The sequence below is a fragment of the Lithobates pipiens genome, unplaced genomic scaffold (genome assembly GCF_037356315.1).
Source record: "Lithobates pipiens isolate NorthernLeopardFrog02 unplaced genomic scaffold, aLitPip1_a1.2 Scaffold_13, whole genome shotgun sequence".
Lineage (NCBI taxonomy): Eukaryota > Metazoa > Chordata > Amphibia > Anura > Ranidae > Lithobates > Lithobates pipiens.
In genome coordinates, this window is record NW_027507718.1 from 301,719,511 (window position 1) to 301,740,915 (window position 21,405).

The 21,405-nt window shown below is 47.3% G+C and overlaps 1 protein-coding gene across 1 annotated transcript in view; it reads left to right on the forward strand.

The window, feature by feature from the left end:
• The window catches only part of ADAD1 (adenosine deaminase domain containing 1), a 265,111-nt gene that overhangs the window by 118,321 nt on the left and 125,385 nt on the right, over positions 1–21,405 (forward strand). Inside the window, exon 6 of the mRNA XM_077476863.1 lies at positions 7,390–7,515. Coding sequence (XP_077332989.1) covers positions 7,390–7,515 — 126 coding nt within the window. The remainder of the gene's footprint in view (positions 1–7,389; positions 7,516–21,405) is intronic.

A 21,405-nucleotide genomic window follows, 5' to 3' on the forward strand; every position in this document is an offset into this window, starting at 1 on the left:
AACCCACACTACTGTTGGGGGTTCCCACAACTTGAGAAATTTTAACAAGAGGTCACGGAACTAGAAAGGTTGAGAACTATTGCTTGAAGGCAACAGGATCTTTTTTTTTGGTGGGGGGGTGTAACAAACGCTTTAAATCAAAAATTGGCTTTTAGTATGGTTTTGAATATGCTGGCATGAGCAGAATCTTGATGTGTTACAGTATGTTGTGTTTGCATGTGTTTGACCATTTGGACTACATATTGTCATGTGCATGATATGTTGTAGACTTGAGACAACTCCAAAAGAGCCCTTTCAAATGTACCCAAATACAAATATTGTCTGTTTTTAGTCTTGTGTAGCATTCACAATTGTGTGATTTTGCACATGTTCATGGAATGCACAAAAAGGACATTTCACACTAGCAATGCCATTGATGGTAATGGCACTCCAAACGTAGCAAGCAAGATACACAGGTTTGTTCACAAATAATGAAAATAAATGGGTTGTCCGATTTTGTGAAGTATGACACGCTACATAGTGTGAATGGAGACTTCAAGTTTATCGGAACTAGGAGTATTTTTAATGGTCCTAATTGTGGAAGGAGTATTCTGAAATGCAACTGGTTTCCTGACTAGTATTCGTAATGCAATTACTAGCATATCTATCTTTTTACTAAGCCTGAAAAGAGGATGTAGTTTGTCTGCCCTCAAGCTTTGTTTATTGCTGAAGGGGCTCCATATGTTTGCATTGTCTGCTTGGCTGAGCATAGTAGATGGATTGCAATATAAATGAAACTAGGAATTACCATTTGCTTTATCATAGTTGTAGTTTAAATGATCGAGACAGAATTTCAACCAAAAACATAAAAAGCACATGATACAAATGTTATTTAAGTTGCAGTTCATTGAGTAAAATAAGTATACGATCCCCATCTTGTAGACTGGCTACAGTATGTACTCATGTGGTACACAGATTAGTCCTGTCAATTTAAGAAGGTGCTTCTAACGCCAACTCATTATGTGTATAAATGACACCTGTCCACAGAATCTTTCTTCCATTCAAACCTAACCATCATGGGCAAGACCAAAGCGCTGTCAAAGGACAAGATTGTAGACCTGAAAAAGGCTGTAAAATATTGGATGAAAACCTTCTTCCTTCAGCCAGAACACTGAAGATGGGTCATGGATAAGTCTTCCAGCATGACAATGACCCAAAACAAGACCGCCAAGGCAACTAAGAAGCAGCACATTAAGGTCATGGAGTGGCCTAGACAGTCTCCAGACCTTGACCACGTGCTGACCGCCTATCGCACTTTTACTGTGGTAGGTCGGCTCTATTGCACAAAACAACATATCTGTATGTCGTTTCGTGCAATAGACACTGGGGGTTGTGCTGCTGAAGGTGCAATTGCACGCTGATTGGACACGGGATGCCAATCCAGCGGACCCGATGTCCACCGACCACCTGCGATCATTCCCCAGAGAGCCAGAACAGCGATCAGCCTATGTAAACCAGGCAGATCCCTGTTCTGACAGGGAAGAAAATAGATATCTTGTGTTCCTTCTAAGCAGGAACGCCGATCTCTGTCTTCATCCAGTCAGAGCAATCCCCACACAGTTAGCAAGCCCCAACTAGGCATACATTTAACCCTTTGATCACCCTTGATAACCCCCTCCCTACCAGTGTCATTAGTTAGTAACAGTGGATATTTTTAGCACTGATCATTGTAATAATGTTACTGGTTCCCAAAAAAGAGTCAGCTAGGTGTCCAATTTGTCTGCCACAATGTCGCAGTCCCGCTAAAAAACACTGATCACCGCCATTATGAGTAAAAAAATAAAGAAAAATGCCATAGAAATATCCCATAGCTTGTAGACGCGATAACTTTTTTGCAAACTAATGATGCACTGATACTGGTATCGGTGTCTATAACAGGCATTATCATGGGTATCTGTACTCATGCAAATGCTCTGATGCTGAAAACTGATACTGGAAGTAACATCACCTGGGGGCGGGACATCACCTCCCCTCCGGCAGTGGGGTTCAGAGCAGTACACATCCCGCCAGGATGGGGGGGTGGGCAGCTGGTAAAATCCTCTGAAAACATCCACTAGCTATCTGAAGACCCGAACAAAGCCGATGCTTCGTTCGGGTCTCAGATCTAGTAACCCAGAAGCGATGTTATGGCATCACTTACCGGATTGCTGGCATCTTAAAGGCACCTGTTTTAAATAATATAAAGTGTACAAAAACGCCAATCTTGATGTTTTAAATACTTTCAAGTGCAGAGGACGGGTTTTGGGTTATAGACCCCCCGCTCCCTCCATAAAGAGTACCTGTCACTGCCTATTACTGTCACAAGGGATGTTAACATATGTGTTTACATATGTTTACATATTTACGCGATAGCAATAACTGTGATAAAGAAAAGTGATTTTATTTTTTTAACCACTTGCCGCCCGCCCTATAGGCAATTGACGGTGGCAAAGTGGTTGCATAATCCTGATCGGACGTCATATGACGTGATCAGGATTATGAGCCGCTGCGCGCCCCCGGGGGCGCGCGCATCGCGGCGATCGTTGTTGCGGGGTGTCAGTCTGACACCCGGCAACTACGATCTCGGTAAAGAGTCTCCGATGGAGACTCTTTACTACGTGATCAGCCGTGTCCAATCATGGCTGATCACAGTGTAAATAGGAAGAGCCGGTGATCGGCTTTTCCTCACTCGTGTCTGTTAGACGCGAGTAGAAGAGAGCCGATCGGCTGCGCCTCTGACAGGGGGGGTCTGTGCTGATCGATTATCAGCACAGCCCCCCCCCCCCCCCCCCCCCCCGAGGATGCCCACACTGGACCACCAGGGACGCCACCAGACCACCAGGGATGCCCAGCTAAAGGTAATCCTCCCTAGACCACCAGGGATGCCAGTCAGTGCCACAATGGATGCCAATCAGTGCCACAATGGATGCCAATCATTGCCCATAATGGATGCCAATCAGTGCCCACAATGGGCATCACTGGCATGCATTATTGTTTGGCACTGATTGGCATCCATTAGTACAGTATAACCCCAATGCCGCCTATGAGTGCCCACCTGTGCCGCCTATGAGTGCCCATCTGTGCCACCCATCAGTGCCACATATCAGTGTCCATCAATGCCACCTCATTGGTGCCCATCAGTGCCGCCTTATCAGTGCCCATCAGTGTAGCCCCATCAGTGCCCATCAGTGAAGGAGAAAACGTACTTATTTACAAAGTTTTGAAACTGAAACAAAAAAAACATTTTTTTTTCAAAATTTTCGGAATTTATTTTATTTGTAGCGCAAAAAATAAAAACCGTAGAGGTGATCAAATACCACCAAAAGAAAGCTCTATTTGTGGGAAAAACATGATAAAAATTTCATTTGGGTACTGTGTAGCATGACCGCGCAATTGTCATTCAAAGTGCGACAGCGCTGAAAGCTCAAAATTGGTCTGGGCAGGAAGGTGTTTAAGTGCCTGGTATTGAAGTGGTTAATGTACGCAATATCGGCTATTGGCCTGGGAGGTGGCTGAAATATCAGTATATTGACACCGAAAAAAATGGTATTGGTCGATCCCTAATTCTCAATAGTGTCTTTTTTTTTTTTAATTGGGAGCTATTGGCAGCCGCGTAAACCGTAAATGACGTCACTTCTGGGGTTTTACATCGAAGACCCGATCAGAACTGAATCCGGCTTTGTTCGGGTCTCAGCCTAGATCTGTAAAGAAGAGTGTGGCCCAAAATCCCTCCTGATTTTGTGCAAACCTGGTAACTACAAGAAACGTCTTACCTCTATGCTTGGCAACAAGGGTTTCTCCGCCAAGTACTAAGTCGTGTTTTGCTTGGTGATCAAACACTTAGTTCATTTACTAAACTGCAACTCAAGTTATAACATTTGTATCGTTTTTTGGTTGATATTCTGTTTCTATCATTTAAAATACACTTATAATAAATATTATAGACTCTTGATTTTGTGGACAAACTTACAAAATCTGCAGGGGATCAAATAATTATTTTTTTCCACTGTATGCGTATGTATATATACAGTATCTCACAAGTGAGTACACCCCTGACATTTTTGTAAATATTTTATTATAGCTTTTCATGTGACAACACTTAAGAAATTACACTTTGCTACAATGTAAATTAGTGGGGGTACAGCTTGTATAACAGGTGTAAATTTGCAGTCCCCTCAATAACGCAACACACCACCATTGATTTCTAAACTGCTGGCAACAAAAGTGACACAATTTGCCATTTTTCCTTCCCGGTGTCATGTGATTCATTAGTGTTACAAGGTCTCAGGTGTGTTTTAAATTTGGTGTTATCACTTTCACTCTTATGCTGGTCACTGGAAGTTCAACATGGCACCTCATGGCAAAGAATTCTCTGAGGATCTGAAAAAAAGAATCGTTGCTCTACATAAAGATGGCCTAGGCTAAAGAAGATTGCAAAGCCCCTAAAACTGAGCTGCAGGACGGTGGCCAAGAGCATGCAGCGGTTTAACAGGACAGGTTCCACTCAGAACAGGCCTCGCCATGGTCGAACAAAGATGTTGTGTGCACGTGCTCAGCGTCATATCCAGAAGTTGTCTTTGGGAAATGGACGTATGAGTGCTGCCAGCATTACTGCAGAGGTTGAAGGGGTGGGGAGTCAGCCTGTCAGTGGTCAGACCATATTCTGCAAACTGCATCAAATTGGTCTGCATGGCTTTTGTCCCAGAAGGAAGTCTCTTCTAAAGATGATGCACAAGAAAATCAGCAGTTTGCTGAAGACAAGTAGACTAAGGACATGGATTACTGGAACCATGTCCTGTGGTCTGATGACACCAAGATGAACTTGTTTGGTTCAGATGTTGTCAAGCATGTGTGGTGGCAACTAGGTGAGGTGTACAAAGACAAGTGTGCCTGGCGCTTGCCTACGGTCAATAGGGGTGTTGATTATGATCGTAGCATTGATGCATCACAATTCGGGTGTCAACAATGCAGCATCGATGCTACAACCGGCATAATCGACTGGCGGGTGATGTCATCCCGACTTGCTCCACCCCTTCTGGGGGAGCGCCCCCATCATACGCTGCAAGTTTAAAGTAATTGTGTCGTAACCAATCCCCTCTTATAATACATTACGTGCCTCACTGTTCAAGTGTACAAGCCTTTTAAAAAAATATGTAGCAATATACAGCATATTTCGGACTGTTCTGCGATGCCCATGTGACTGCCTGGCACACAGCTCTCCTCTCTCCATCTAACAGCTACAGCGGGCGGGGCTGAGAATCCTCCGCTGATGTCAGCCGAGAGGAGAGCAGTGGGGCACTTAATGTACAATAAGAGGGTGTTTGATAAGGCACAGTTAGTTTAACAGGAGTAAGCAGAGTACATGTAGGTGTACTCTGCTTACAAACTTGTACTGACCCTGTGGGAGAGTTCAGCTCCGTCTTACCTGTTCACACATTACACTGTTAACTCCTAGTGTGCTGGAATGTGCAACAGGGAAAAGCTGAACTCTCAGTACTGAGAGAATACCGTGAACTTCACAGATCTGTTGCAGCAGATTCCATAGTTTCTGTCCTCCCGGCAGCAGTGTGTTTTTCTACTATGGGAATGCTTGTTCCCTGAGTGCTAATGTCACTGATCCCACCGTACCTCTGCCTCTGATCCCACCATCCCTCTGCCACTGGAGAAAATAAATTTTTTTCTGACTGCTTGAATTTTCGGATAAAGTTTTTAACCATGCACTGTAATCGTGATGCATCGTGGAATCCAATAGAATCGTGGACAGGATAATCTTGATCGAATCGTGAGACCAGTGAAGATGCGCACCCCTAACGGTCAAGCATGGTGGTGGGAATGTAATGGTCTGGTGCTGCATGAGTGCTACTGGCATTGGGGAGCTACAGTTCATTGAGGGAACCATGAATGCCAACATGTACTGTGACATACTGAAGTAGAGCATGATCCCCTCCCCCAGGGCAGTATTCCAACATAACAACCCCCAGACATCCCTCCAAGATGAGCACTGCCTTGCTAAAGACGCTTGAGGGTAAAGGTGATGGACTGGCCAAGCATATCTCCAGACCTAAACCATGTTGAGCATCTGTGGGGCATCCTAAAACGGAAGGTTGAGGAGTGCAAGGTCTCTACATCCACCAGCTCCGTGATGTCGTCATGGAGGAGTGGAAGAGGACTCCAATGGCAACCTGTGAAGCTCTGGTGAGCTGCATGCCCAAGAGGGTTAAGGCAGTGCTGGAAAATAATGGTGGCCACACAAAATATTGAAACTTTGGGCCCAATTTGGACATTTTCACTTAGGGGTGTACTCACTTTTGTTGCCAGTGGTTTAGACATTAATGGCTGTGTTGTCATTTTGATGGGACAGCAAATGTACACTGTTAGAGAAGCTGTACACTCAATACTTTAGATTGTAGCAAAGTGTAATTTCTTCAGTGTTGTCACATGAAAATCTATAATAAAATATTTACCAAAGATGTGAGGGGTGTACTCACTTTTGTGAGATCCCGTATGTGTGTGTGTGTGTGTGTGTATATGTATATATATAATGTGTGTGTGTGTGTATATGTGTGTGTATATGTATATATATATATATATATATTCTCACGTTTTCACTGATACCAGTATCTGTGTGGATACTAAGCATTTGCACGAGTACTTGTACCATGCAAATACTTCGGTACTAAAACTGATACCTTCAAAAGTCCAGTGCAATTTACGTTCAGGTACGATTGTCATACACTTTAAAGTGGTTGTAAACCCTTACAAACCACTTTGACCTACAGGTAAGTCTAGATTAAGTCTTACCTGTAGGTCCAAGAAATATCTCCCAAACCTATACGGTTTAGGAGATATTTGCCCGAAGACGGGCACCGCTGTCTACGGCGCATGCGCCGTAGACAGCGGCGCACTGAGCGTGGCATCCTCGATAACGAAGATGCCGCGCGTCTCGGCTCCCGTGCGCATGCGCGGGAGTGACGTCATCGCGGTTTCGCCGAATGGCAGCGGCGGAGCTGCGAGACCCACCGAGAACATGGATGCGGCGGACTACAGGGGACAGCGGTGACTTCGCTGGCTCCTGTGTCGGGTAAGTGACACATAATGGGCTACTATGCGATGCATAGTCCATTATGCTTTGCCTTTGCAGGGAATGAAAGAGGACGTAAACTCATCAGGGTTTACTTCCTCTTTAACAATTTTCACCTGAACGAAGTCGATGGGGCTTGAAATTGTGCTTTCAACCGGCCCACAGATTGTGAACCTAGGCTGGATACCGCTAATTTGTGTCGGTGAGTACTTAAAAAAAACTGGTAATGCTGCACCCCTAAAAATATATATAATAGAAATAATGTTACACAGTCCTATACTGTTTTCCAGATAAGAGGCCTTTCGTTTATGAAAAGATAGCTTCTGTACTCAAGGAAAAGTTTTTGGATCTGTTGGCAAAGTATCCTCAGTTTAAGAGCTGTGGCAGTTCTTTAGCTGCTTTTGTCATGGAAAAGGGTAAGTACTGTTTGCAAATGCCTATAAAACTTTGTAAATACATTCCTATTTTGATTTGTTTTATTTCCCCTTAGTGTTGCTTGTCTTTAGATTTGAGTCCTGCTGCACAGGCCACTGGGCTCTTTAACCACTTCCCACCCAGCCTATAGCAGGAGGACATCTTGCCGGTGGTTCAGTTATCTTGACTGGACATCATATGACGTCTTTCAGGATGACAAGCCAGCAGGCGCCCGTGGGGGTGCACAGCGTGGCGTCCAGTGGTGTCACTCTGACAGATCACATCTCCAATCCTGGTAAGGAGCCTCTGACAGAGGCTACTTACCACGTGATCAGCTGTTACTAATCACAGCGTGAACCATGAAGTGCTGGTAATTGGCTTTTCCTCAGTTCACAGTGATAGGGAAAGCCGATCTGTAGCTCCTCTGTCAGAGGGATGGTATGCGCTGATAATCTGCACATTGATTATCAGCTCAGCCCCCATCACAGCTGCAAATCAGTGCCCATCAGCTGCTAGTCAGTGCCCACCCATATTGCCAATCGGTGCCCCATCAGTAATGCCTGTCAGTACCTCCTCATCAGTTCCATCTGTCAGTGCCCATTAGTGCCGCCTATTGGTGCCCATCAGTGCTGCATATGATATTAGTGCCCATCAATTCTAAATATCTGTGCCCATTAGTGAAGCCCCATCAGTGCCCGTCAGCGAAGAAGAAAACAAAATTTTATAACAAAGAAAAAATATTATTTTTTTTCCCCAAAAATGTTGGTCTTTTTTTTTTTTTTTTTTTTTTTTTTGTATAGCAAGAAATAAAAAAAACAAAAAACAAAAAAAAAAACAGTGGTGATCAAATACCACCAAAAGAAAGCTCTACTTACAGGAAGGAAATTATAAAAAATTGTGTTTGGGTACAGCCTTGTATTGACCACACAATTGTCTTCCAAAATGTGACACCGCTAAAAGCTGAAATTTGGCCTGCGCAGGAAGGGGGGAAAAGTGCGCTGTGTTGAAGTGGTTAAGCAAGGTTTTTGGTTAATTGCTTGCCTCTTTCAAACAAAATGGCCTAAACACATGGGGTTAGCTATTTTAGCTTCTTCATTGCCAGAGCTTATGCCAATCAGCCTACATCATCTTTTCATTTCCATAACTAGATTAGGCAAATTAAAGTTTGAAACTGATTTAACCCAGAGGATGCTGAGACTGTCGCCATGTGACATCAACCCATGTGACCAACCCATGTGACATCAACCCATGTGACACCGCCCCTTGTCCCTATATAAGTGGCAGCGCAGTGCGTCCCTGGCATTGCGGCCGGAGAGAACGTCGAGTCAACATCTCCAGGAGAAGAAGAAGAACGGAAGGCGGCGGCGACAGAAGACCGTGCCACCGCCTGTAAAAGAGCTATAAGAAGGCGCGGTGGCCCGGCAGAAGAACCGAAGAGGGGGACAAGACCCCTGAAGTCGGGAGAAGAGGCCGGCGGCGACGAAGAAGAATGCCGGGCTCCTCCGCTAGTAAAAGAGCCAGAAGAAGATAGCGGAGGAGTCCGGCGAGAAGACGGAAGACCCCCGGAGCTGTGCAATAAATTATTTTATCTTGTGTGTTGTGTTTTTTTTTGTACTTTATTTTACAGGTGAATGGGTAGGGGTACATTGTACCCCATACTCATTCACATAGGGTGGGGGGCTGGTATCCGGGGGTCCCCTTATTAAAGGGGGCTCCCGGATTCCGATAAGCCCCCCGCCCGCAGACCCCGACAACCAACGGCCAGGGTTTTCGGGAAGAGGCCCTTGTCCTCATCAACATGGGGACAAGGTGCTTTGGGGTGGGGGGGCCGTGCGGCCCCCCCTTCCCCAAGGCACCCCCATGTTGAGGGCACGCGACCTGGTACGGCTCAGGAGGGGGGGGGGCGCTCGCTCGCCCCTCTTTTCCTGGCCGGCCGGGTAGCGTGCTCGGACAAGGGTCTGTTGTGGACTTTGGGGGGACCCCCACGCCGATTTTTTTCGGCGTTGGGGTTCCCCTTTAAGTCCATTCCAGGCGGTGGGGTCAGCGACGTCTCCTTCGTGGGCCCCGCCTACCTGGAGACGCGCTCGAAATGAGCGGACTTTCCTCCGCGTGTGTGGGCGAGTCCGTTCATTTCAAAAGTAGGGCGGATAGTACGGCGAACTTAGTACGCCGTATTAGTCCGCTGAAAAAGTGCCGTGTGGGGGCAAGTAGCCCGTTCGGAAAGTCCGACGGACAGTCTGGCGGGAAGTCCACCAGACTAAGTACGTCGGACAGTCGGCTACGTGTGTACGCGGCTTTAGTTAGCGTGAATCGTTTATTATTTTACCTTTGGATTCTGCCATGAACTCTTCCCTTTCTTGTAATGCAATAGAAGCAATGCATTCGGACCAATACAGTCTCTGTAAAACCTTGGGAGCCGTGCCAAGGTATGTAACTAACTTGGGGTCTTTAATGTTGCTTCAGGCAGTGGATCCTGAACTGGGGTTTCACCTCGGCACTCGAAGTAGCACATGCAGATAGCTGCAGGGTGCTGTACAAGTCCAGGGTCATTGGCCATCCCCATGGAACCTAGAAACTGAAGACTCCCTATATAAAGACCAGTGACATGATCCGGTAAGACAGGGCCACCCATTATTACAGTCCCACAGCAAGTATGAAGCAGAATATCTTCCTCACCTGCTTTGCACTTATTATGTGTATCTGATTAGTAGTTATTTAGACATTAAAACTATGAGGAAGCCAGGAATATGTTTTAGAATGTATTCACTTTTGTAGTAAACTTTTCAAACTTAGTGCTAAAACTCAACCACTAAAAGCATAGTCTCAATTGGATAACACCGCCTTGTGTAGAGCTCTTTATAAGGTACTCAGGCTCTTCCGCCGACCCTTTAGCCACAAGAACTTTGCTACAGTATGGTTGCCACTCGGACTGCTGCGCACCCCTTCTCCAACAGGGTTAACTGGTCTCCTCACCCTACTCTATACCCCTTTAGGGGGAAATCCTCACCGAGTACAATGGCGAGAAACCAGGCGCAATTGAACAGCAGCAAAAGCTAAAGCAAACATTCACTCTACCTGCTCAGTGATGATACTTCCCCTGCACCAGAGCAGGTCTTGTTTTAACACTAGTCTCTGCATCCGATTCTAGCTGTATTTCAGGCACTGTCCTAAGTCCCCTTACTGGTGGCAGACAGGGTAGGGTCAGCATGGCTTCAGAAACTGGTGTTTCTTCCCCCGAAATCCAGGCTATTGCAACCGGGTCACCTGCGGATATCGCTGTGCCCATGGACACCCTGACGGCGGTCCTTAACTCTTTTGTTGCTAAAATAGAGGCGGTGCGTGGAAGGAAAGGCCCCTATCCCCCCCCCCGTCCTCTGGGGAGAGCTCTGATGCAGACTTGGGCCCTGCTGTGGCTGGTGACCCCTGCTCTGACCTATCAGACGAGGCTGACCAGGACCATTCAGACAGTGAGGATGATTCCCTGTCTGGGTCCGGGCGTGACAAAGTGCTTGTTGGAGCACTTATCACAGCTGTGCATGATACCCTGAAGATCCAGGAGCCAGCGGATCCCTCTGCTGATGTATCGGTCCCTTTTGGGTCCCACAAGCCAGCACGTTCACCTAAGGTGTTCCCGTATTTGACTTATTTTGACAAGTTCATCTACAGGGAATGGGGTCGGCCGCAAAGGACCTTGTCGGTTCCCAAAAACATGGCGGTGCATTACCCCTTTGAGGAAAGCCTTCTCAAAAAATGGTCGGCTCCTCCGGTCATGGACCCCCCAGTATCTAGGTTAAATAAAGTAACCACAATTCTGGTTGAGGGGACTCCTGCATTCAAGGATCCCACGGATAGGAAGGCCAAGCTGGTGGCTCGTTCCTTGTTTACGGTTGTGGGGTCAGCCGTGCGATCAGTACTGGCATCCGCACTGGTGTTGCAGACACTGACTGAGGGGGCAAAACGTTTGCACCGCGAATTGGGAGAGCAAAACTCCTCCCCTGTCTGCGTGGAACTAGCAGACCAACTAGTGCAAGGTCTCAAGTACGTTTGTGACGCAGCCCTGGATACTCTTCCCCTGTTATCCAGGGCTTCAGTGTCAGCTGTGGTGCTGAGGCGCCTGATTTGGCTTAAATGCTGGTCTGCTGACCAGGCATCCAAGAAAGCCCTGACGAATCTTCCCTTCCTTGGCGACCGGCTCTTTGGAGCTTTGTTGGATGACATTATGAAAAATGCCACGGGTGGTAAGAGTACACTACTCCCACAGGCCACAAAGGCCAAGGAGCCATGCCGCAGGCAAGGGCCCTCTTTTTCCGCTCACAAGCGGCTTTTTTGTCCGCCTGGTGCTCGACAAAATGTTCCCAGCCCGACAGGACGTCCACGGACGGTCAAAAGCGTCCCTGGAACCGCAAGCCTGCAAACAAAAGTGCTACTGCATGAATGTTTGCCCCCACCCATATATCGGGTGGGGGGTCGCCTTCAGGAGTTTGCAGCCCGGTGGACCTCCTGGTTATCCGACCAATGGGTCTCCAACCTGATTTCCACAGGCTACAAGATAGTTTCTCTCTTGGTCGCCGAACAGATTCTTCCCCTCCAGCATACCCACGTCCCCGGTTTGCCGGGAGGCCCTGTTAGGGGCGGTAAGGGACTTGCTGATTCAGAGGGTGATTGTACCAGTTCCGGAATCGGAACGCTTCCAGGGATTCTACTCAAATCTTGTTCCCAAGAAGGAAGGGGTACGTCCAATCTTGGACTTAAGCCCTCAATCACTTTGTAAAAGTGCAGAGGTTCAGAATGGAATTGGTTCGCTCAGTAGTCGCTGCACTCCATCAAGGAGACTCCCTGGCGTCCTTGGCCATCCAGAATGCTTACCTGCACATACCCATATGCCTTCGGCATCAAAAATTTCTGCGTTTGGCAGTCGGGGAAGCCCACAACCAGTTTGTGGCTCTTCCCTTTGGTCTGGCATCAGCTCCCCGAGTCTTTACCAAAGTACTGGCTCCAGTATTGGCGTTGCTGTGACAATGCGGGATCGCGATCGTGGGTTACCTGGACAATCTCCTCATGAGAGCATCTTCCGCCTCAGAATTGGAGGAGGATGTGGTGATCACCATGCAGACCCTGCAAGAATTTGGGTGGCTGTTGAACCTAAAGAAGTTGGTGATTGTGCCGACCCAGCATCTGGAGTACCTAGGTTTGCTATTGGACTCCAGGGAAGCAAGAGTTTTTCTCCCTTTGGACAAATTGCAGACTCTCAGCTCAGATCTGCGGCCAAACTACTGTTGAACCCCAAGTGGTCATCACTCCGCTTTTGCATGCGAGTTCTGGGTCTCATGGTGGCTGCTTTCGAGGCAGTACATTATGCCCAGTTCCACACCGGAGTCCTGCAAAAGGAGATCTTGACGAAACGGGACAAATCTCTGTTGTCCCTGGATCGGTAGATCCAGGTGAGCCAGCCAGTCAGGGACTCCCTGATCTGGTGATTCAGGCCGGAAAATCATTCCTTCCTCTGAAATGGACGGTGGTCACCACAGACGCCAGTCTGTCAGGCTGGGGTGGAGTGATGGGGATCAGTCGGCTCAGGGCCTCTGGTCGACGGAGGAATCCAAGTTGCCGATCAATCTGCTCGAATTGTGAGCGATCAGGCTGTGCCTCCACACATGGTCAGCGTGTCTTCGAGGGCGTCCGACCAGGATAGTCAGACAACGCCACGGCTGTGGCGTACATAAATCACCAAGGGGGAACAAGACGTTCAGCCGCTGTTCGGGAGGTCGGTCACATACTTCGGTGGGCAGAGCGTCACGTTCCGGCCCTGTCGGCCATTTACATCCTGGGGGTGGAAAATTGGCAGGCGGACTATCTGAGTGGCCAGATGCTGGATCCAGGAGAATGGGCATTGCATCCGGAGACATTTAGGCGGCTGTGCCTGAAATGGGGCACACCAGATGTGGATCTATTGGCCTCCCGGCTCAATCGGAAGGTGCCGAGATTCGTGTCCAGGACGAGATCCGTGGGCAGACGAGTCAGGCGTGCTGGTGGCTCAGTGGAATCAGTTCCAGCTGATCTACGCCTTTCCTCCGCTGAAACTGTTGCCAGGTCCGCTTCGCAGAGTGGAAGCCGAGGGGATTCCAGTAATCCTGGTTGCCCCAGATTGGCCTCAGCGGGCCTGGTACGCAGACCTGGTGCTCCTGGTGGCAGACGCTCCCTGGCGACTGCCGTTGAGAGAGGACCTCCTATCTCAAGGTCCAATCCTTCACCCTGATTTACCATCGCTGGCTTTAACGGCCTGGCTATTGAAAGCCAGGTATTGAGGAACAGGGGTCTGTCGGACTCAGTGATTCCAACTATGCTGAAGGCGCAGAAATCTTCTTCCAGGAAGATATACCATCGTACTTGGAAGGCCCTACATCTCCATGTGTGAGGAGAAAGGGTGGCATCCACACTCCTTCTCTATATCCAGAATCCGCTGTTTCTTCAGCAAGGTGTAGACCAGAGGTTGGCGTTGAGCACCATCAAGGGGCAGATTTCAGCTCTAGCTGTCTTTTTTTTTTTTTCAAAGACCCCTGGCGTCTCACTCATTAGTGAGTACCTTTGTGCAGGGGGTGCGACATGTAGTCCTTCCGGTGCATCCTCCGTTACCTCCGTGGGATTTGAACCTGGTGTTGTCGGCGCTTCAGAAGCCGCCGTTTGAGAATATCAGGGAGATTCCTCTGCTGACTCTTTTGCAGAAGGTGGTCTTTCTGGTGGTCATTACATCGGCCAGGAGGGTTTCGGAACTGGCGGCCTTGTCCTGCAAGTCTGTAATCCACAGGGATAAGGTGGTGTTGCGTCCGCAACCGTCCTTTTTACCTAAGGTGTTCTCGGCCTTTCATATCAATGAGGACATTGTATTGCCATCATTGTGTCCTAAGCCGAAGCACCCCAAGGAGGTGGCCCTTCACGCTCTGGATGTGGTTAGGGCTCTGAAGGTGTACTTGTCTGCCACAGCTTCCTTTCGGAAGTCAGACTCGCTGTATAAGCATATATTGATTGGTTTGCACAAAAGTTGTAGCATCTACAAACAGGGGATAGATTTACGGTATTTATTTTTTAATAATAGTGGCTAAGAGCTGCGATTTTGGCCAACTTAAAATGCCCACGATTCGCACAGTCATGCCAATTGCAGCGGCTGGTCGGCAAGTAGTTAATTCAAGGGGTTGAACATGAATATCAAGTACAAATTTTAGCAACTACAACCATTTTTATACCCAACCCCCCCCCCCCCCCCCCCTCCCAATTTTTAGGGGCTCAAATGTTGTTGGACAAATGAATATAATCATAAATGTTAATTTTTTATTTAGTTGAGAATCCTTTACTGCAGGGGTGCCCAACCAGTGGCCCTTGGAGCCCTCTGATGTGGCTTGTGACCTCCTGCTCTGGAATGGCTGGTTGGCAAGCCCAGATCGCAGGTTCTCAACCCAGCATCCCAGAGCATCAGTGTTGTGAATGAAGCCGGCGGTAGAGGAAGCAAGCAGTTGCGTAGCAGAGCCACATAAGACGATGTTTCCTGTATAGCGCAACATCCTGTCACAGGCGGAGTGATACCAAATGCACTCTGCCTGGAACAGCAACAGCTGGCGATACCCGAATTGAAGACTGTTATTAAAGGTATGTTTAATACTATAATCTTCAGTGGTTACCGGGCTGCTTTTAAACTGCACTGAGCCATAGACCTCTGTTATTACCTATGGGTTTGGTGCACTTTCAGAAAGTGCACAACACCTGCAGGATATAATAGAATTCTATGGCAAAGTGCAGCTAACCCCAAGAAAAGCCAGATGTGCACTGCTCTGGGTAGACCACAGCACATCAGTGTGAAAGCAGCCTTAGTCCCCTTTCACATGATTGGTCGGACACAATCAGACCCTCCATTCATCTCTACGGAGCGTAAAATGTAAAAAGACTTGTGTCCATTTACACCTGCATACCCTCAATCCGATCCGCTAAAAGAAAAAAAAAACAGAAGGGGATCTGTCTCCTTCCATCTGAGCGGTTGGGTGGGCCCATAGAGTAGAGTGGGCTGTGTCTGCTCTGCATATGCGGAGTGTACATGGACCTGTCATTAGCCCACTCCGCTCATGGTGGCCTGCGACTGGTTACCAAGTCACTTAAGTGGCCCTTGCTCTTCAAAAGGTTGGCCATCCCTGCTTTACTGGCAATGACTGTCTGAAGTCTGGAACCAATGGACATTACCAAAGACTGGATTTCCTCCTTTCTGATGCTTTTCCATGCTCTAACTGCAGCTGTCTTCAGTTGTTTGTGGGTTTTTTGATTTTGCCTTCAGCAAGTAAAAATGCATGCTCAAGATCAGGTCATTGACTCAGCCATTGCAGAATATTCAATTTATTTTCCTTCAAAAGCTCCTGGATTGCTTTTGCAGTGTGTTTTGGATCATTGTCCATCTGTACTGTGAAGCGCCGTGCAATCAATTTTGCTGCATTTGGCTGAATCTGGGCTGACAGTATATCTCTAAACACTGCAGAATTAATCCGGCTGCTTCTGTCTTCTGTCACATCATCAATAAACACCAATGACCCAGTGCCACTGGAAGCCATGCATGCTCATGCCATCACACTGCCTCCACCATGTTTTACAAATGACATTGTTTGCTTGGATCATGACCTGTCCCGAGCCTTCTCCAGACATTTTTCTTCCGATCATTCTGGTACAGATTAATCTTAGTTTCATCCATCCAAAGAATGCTTTTTCTGAACTGGCTTTTTTAGATTTTGTCAAAATCTAATCTGGCTTTTCTATTCTTCAGGCTTATGAATGGTTTTCACCTTGTGGGTGGACCCTCTGTATTTGCTCTTGTGAAGTCTTCTCTTGTTTGTAGACTTTGACAATGATATGCTCACCACCTGGAGTGTCCTTCACTTGCCTGGATGTTGTGAATGGGTTTTTCTTTACCATAGAGAGGATCCTGCGATCACCCACCACTGTCTTCTTTGGACTTTCAGGCCCTTTATGTTGCTGAGCTCACCAGTGTGTTCTGCTTTCCTCAGACTGTACCAAACTGTTGATTTGACCACTCCTAATGTTGCTGCCATCTCTGTGATGGATTTGTTTAATTTTTGAAGCCTTACAGGGGCCTGTTTCACTTGCATGTAAAGCGCCTTTGAATGTATGATGTAGGTTCACAGAAATAGATTACAAATGCAAATACCACACTTATGCTGGCCATACACCTGTCGAAAAATCGTTCAAACTAGTTTTCGAAAAACAAACACATGAGAGCAAACGATTTTGCCATCATGTAATGACCGAAATTTGATCGCTAAATCGTTCAACTGACATAAATCTATTTTTTGTTCGTCTTGTCACATAAACTCCGTGCAAACTGTTCGGGCTTGAAACACATTAACCTTCCAATTTATCGTCCATTCGGCTCAAGTTTTCCAAACTTTTTCCTTAGATTTTTCCGCTCAAGAACATCACAACCCATTTTCAATTTGTGCAGATTAACTAGAGCAGTGTTTCTCAACTCCAGTCCTCAAGGTGCCCCAAAGGCCCCTTTCACACGGGGCGGATCAGTAATGATCCGCCCCGTGATGATCCGCTTGCTCAGCGGGGATCGCTCCGTTGTCCCAGCTGAGCTGGCGGCGAACAGGGTGGTCTCCGCACACTGTGCAGGGACCGCCCTGTCAGCTCTCCGCTCTCCTCTATGGGGATCGGATGAGCACGGACTGTCTGTCCGTGTTCATCCGATCCGCTCTGCAGACGAATAGAAAAATAGGATTTTCCTCCGTCTGCAGAATCGGACAATTGCGGAGGCGGACAATAGCGGGTGTCTGCGGATGTTCATCCGCAGACACATGCTATCCCATAGGAATGCATGTATGTCCGTATTTCATCCGCAAACGGATGGATGAAATACGGACATACTGTCCGCATGTGTGAAAGGGGCCTAAAGGTCATATATTCAGGATTTCTATCAGATGAAACAGCTGTGGTAATTACTAAGGTAGTGAAACTGATCAAATCACCTGTGCAAAATAATGGAAAGACTGAAAACATGACCTGTTGAAGCGCCTTAAGGACTGAAGTTGAGAAACACTGAACTAGATGATAAACAAATGAACTGTCCAATTGACAGATTTTCAAAACTATTTTTTGTGTAGCGTATGGCCACCATTAGAATCCACTCCAGACCTTTCACCTGCTTAATTGATGAAGAAATAATGAAGCAGTGGCCCACACCTGGCCATTAAACGGCTTTTGATTTAATTGTCCAGTTATATTTGGTCCCTCGAAAAAGAGGGATGGCTATTAAGAGCTGTAATTCCTAAACCCTTCCTCTGATTTGGATGTACATACCCTAAAATTAAACCTGAGAGTGTACACTTTCAGCCCATGTTTAACAATAACATGAATGTTTTGGTAAATGCCTGAAAAACTTAAGTTGTGCCTGTGTCCAAATATATATGGACCTAACTGTACACTGGCACTGTGCTAATGACACTTGCTGGAAAGGTGTTAACGGGGGCGATCAGAGGGTTAACTGTGTGCCTAGCCTGTGTTTGTGTACAGTGTGGGAGGTATTTTTACTAGGGAAATGCATGGATCCATGTTCCTATTACCCACAGATCAACTTCCGCTGTGTATACACAGTGGTAGCGGGCCACCAGTATTGCTCATGTACGCCCCAGACCTAGATGTGCAGAATCATGTACTGTGTACAAGAGCCTGCACAGCAGAGCCGCCTTGCCACCTTACATGCAAGTGATACGGTCGGCAATCGGTTAAACTGGCACAGTCTTTTTGATTATAGCTGTATGTACAGTGCTTTGACACCAACTGTTTAAAGTGTAGCCTAGAGACCCTGCAATACGATTTTGGGGTTCTTGGAGACATATTTATGATATATTTAGTATCTCAGTATCTCACAAAACTGAGTACATCCCTCACATTTTTGTAAATATTTTATTATCTTTTCATGTGACAATACTGAATAAATGACACTTTGCTACAATGTAAAATTGTAAGTGTACAGCTTGTATAAAAGTGTAAATTTGCTGTTCCCTTCAAGCACACAGCCATTAATGTCTAAACCAGTGTTTCTCAACTCCAGTCCTCAAGGTGCCCCAAAAGGTCATGTTTTCAGGATTTCCCTTTAGATGAAATGGCTGTGGTAATTGCTAAGGCAGTGAAACTGATTAAATCACCTGTGCAAAATAATGGATAACCTGAAAACATGACCTGTTGGTGCGCCTTGGGGACTGGAGTTGAGAAACACTGGTCTAAACAGCTGGCAACAAAAGTGAGTACACACTCCAGCACTGCCTTAACCCTCTTGGGCATGGAGTTCACCAGAGCTTCATGGGTTGCCACTGGAGTCCTCTTCCACTCCTCCATGATGACATCACAGAGCTGGTGGATGTTGGAGACCTTTGCGCTTTTCCACCTTCTGTTTGAGGATGCCCCACAGATGCTCCTGTAGGGTTTACGTCTGGAGACATGCTTGGCCAGTCCATCACCTTTACCCTCGGCTTCTTTAGCAAGGCAGTGGTTGTCTTAGAGGTGTGTTTGGGGTTATGTTGGAATACTGCCCTGCGGCCCGGTCTCCGAAGGGAGGGGGGATCATCCTTTTCTTCAGTATGTCACAGTACATGTTGGTATTCATGGTTCCCCCAATGAACTGTAGCTCCCCAGTGCCAGCAACACTCATGCAGCCACAAATCATGACACTCCTACCACCATGCTTGATTATAGGCAAGACACACTTATCTTTGTATTCCTCACCTTGTTGCCACCACACACGCTTCACACCACCTGAACCAAATAAGTTTTGGGCAGGTACCCGGGCTTACAGGATGTCCCGAGGCAGGCCAGGAAAGTCTGTGTTAATTTCCTTGGTCATATAATGCCAGTGCTTGGCTGGCTGAGCTCCAAAAGGAGTTGAACCTGCCCAAGAACCATCTTATCTGTGACATGCCCACCAGGTGCAACTCAACGTTGGCCATGCTGCAGCAGCTACACACGCAGCAGAGGGCCATCAATGAGTACCTGTGCGACTACGGCATTAGGGTCAGGGGAGCACATTTTTTTTCCCTACGCCAGTGGTCCATGATCAGGGATGTATGCACTGTCCTGTCACCATTTTAGGAGGCCACGAGGATGGTGACAGTGCATGCATCAGTGACACTGTACCTCTTGTCCACCTGTTGGAGCACACGCTGTGGGGAATAATGGACAGGGCGCTTGAGGCAGAACAGAGGCAGGAAGAGGAGGACTTCCTTGCCTCTCAAGGCCCCCTTTATCCAGACAGTGTTCCTGCTGTCCCGCCGATCACACAAGAGGACGAGGAGGATTGTGTCAGCATGGAGGTGGAGCCTGGCACACAGCAGCAGCAGTCTTTTAGGGATGATTTACAGTCCCAAGAAACCCGTGGACTTGTACGTGGCTGCGGATCATGCCGTCCTTAGTGACCCAGAGGACTCCCAACCGAATGCCTCAGCTAACCTACACTGCATGGCCTCCCTGATCCTGCAAAGCCTGTGGAAGGATCCTCGTATTCAGCAGATCAAGGAGAGGGATCATTACTGGCTGGCAACTCTCCTTGATCCATGGTACAAGGGTAAGACTGCAGACCTTATCTTGCCGTCAGAGGATGAGACGTCTCCGGGAGGCCTTGCAGAAAGGTCTGTGAAACGCGTTCCCAGAGACTGGGAGGTTACAAACTCCTGGTCCTGGACAACGTGTTGCTGAGGCTTCGGTCAGTCACAGAAGGAGCGGTGGATAAGCTGGCCGTCTGACCAATGCGTTCAGGCGATTTTTTTTTTTTTGTCAGCCCCAAGGTATGATCGGTTCCAGCAACCATCGCCAGCGTCTGATTTACATGGTGCAGGAATACCTAGGGGCCAGTTCAGACTTGGACACCTTTGCCACCGAAAATCCTCTGGGTTACTGGGTCTTGAGAATGGATCACTGGCCAGAGCTTGCACAGTATGCAATTGAGCTTCTGGCCTGTCCTGCATCTAGCTTTCTTTCGGAACACACATTTAGTGCTACTGGAGGCTTTGTAACCACCGATCATAGGGTGCGCCTGTCCACCGACTCGGTTGATCGACTGACCTTCATAAAGATGAATCAGTCTTGGTTCACCACCAGCTACCAAGCACCTGAAGCTGATGTAACCGAATATTTTTTTTTTTGTAATGTCAAATCCCTTCAAGACTGCCTATGCTGATTCTGAGTGACTGTCCTGTTATGTTGACTGGCTATCCTCTTCCTCCTCAATGATCCTGCTGATAGCTTGGAAGAACATTTTTGGTTCTGGGTGCCTTCACCAGTGGCTAAGGCCCAATATTTTAGACCCTGTTTAACAGGGGCATGTAATTACAATTTTTGATGCAATACTTTGCAGCGGGGCTCATAACTGCACTCCAACTAGAGTGTGAGGGGTTGCAGTGGTGTGGCACCAGTGCCTAAGGCCCAATTTTTCAGCCCCTGTTTAACAGGGGTGTGTAATTCCAATTTTTGATGCAATACTTTGCAGCAGGGCTCATTCCTGCTCTCCAACTAGCGTTTCTGTGAAGTGTTGTGGCATCAGTGCCTAAGGCCCAATTTTTCAGCCCATGTTTAACAGGAGCATGTAATTACAATTCTTGATATTATAGTTCACAGCAGGGCATTCCAGCACCCACCAAGAGTCACTTTGAGGGCTTTCAGTGTTGTGGCAACACCTTAGGCCCAAATTTATGCAGAGCATATAGGGCAGGCCCCTACTTTCAAACATCCAACTTACAAACATCTCCTACTTTCAAACGGAAGGAGACAACAGGAATGGAGATGAAAAAAGACAGACGGCAAAAAGAATTATACAGGGGTAATAACCCTTCCCTATGTTTTCCAAAAAA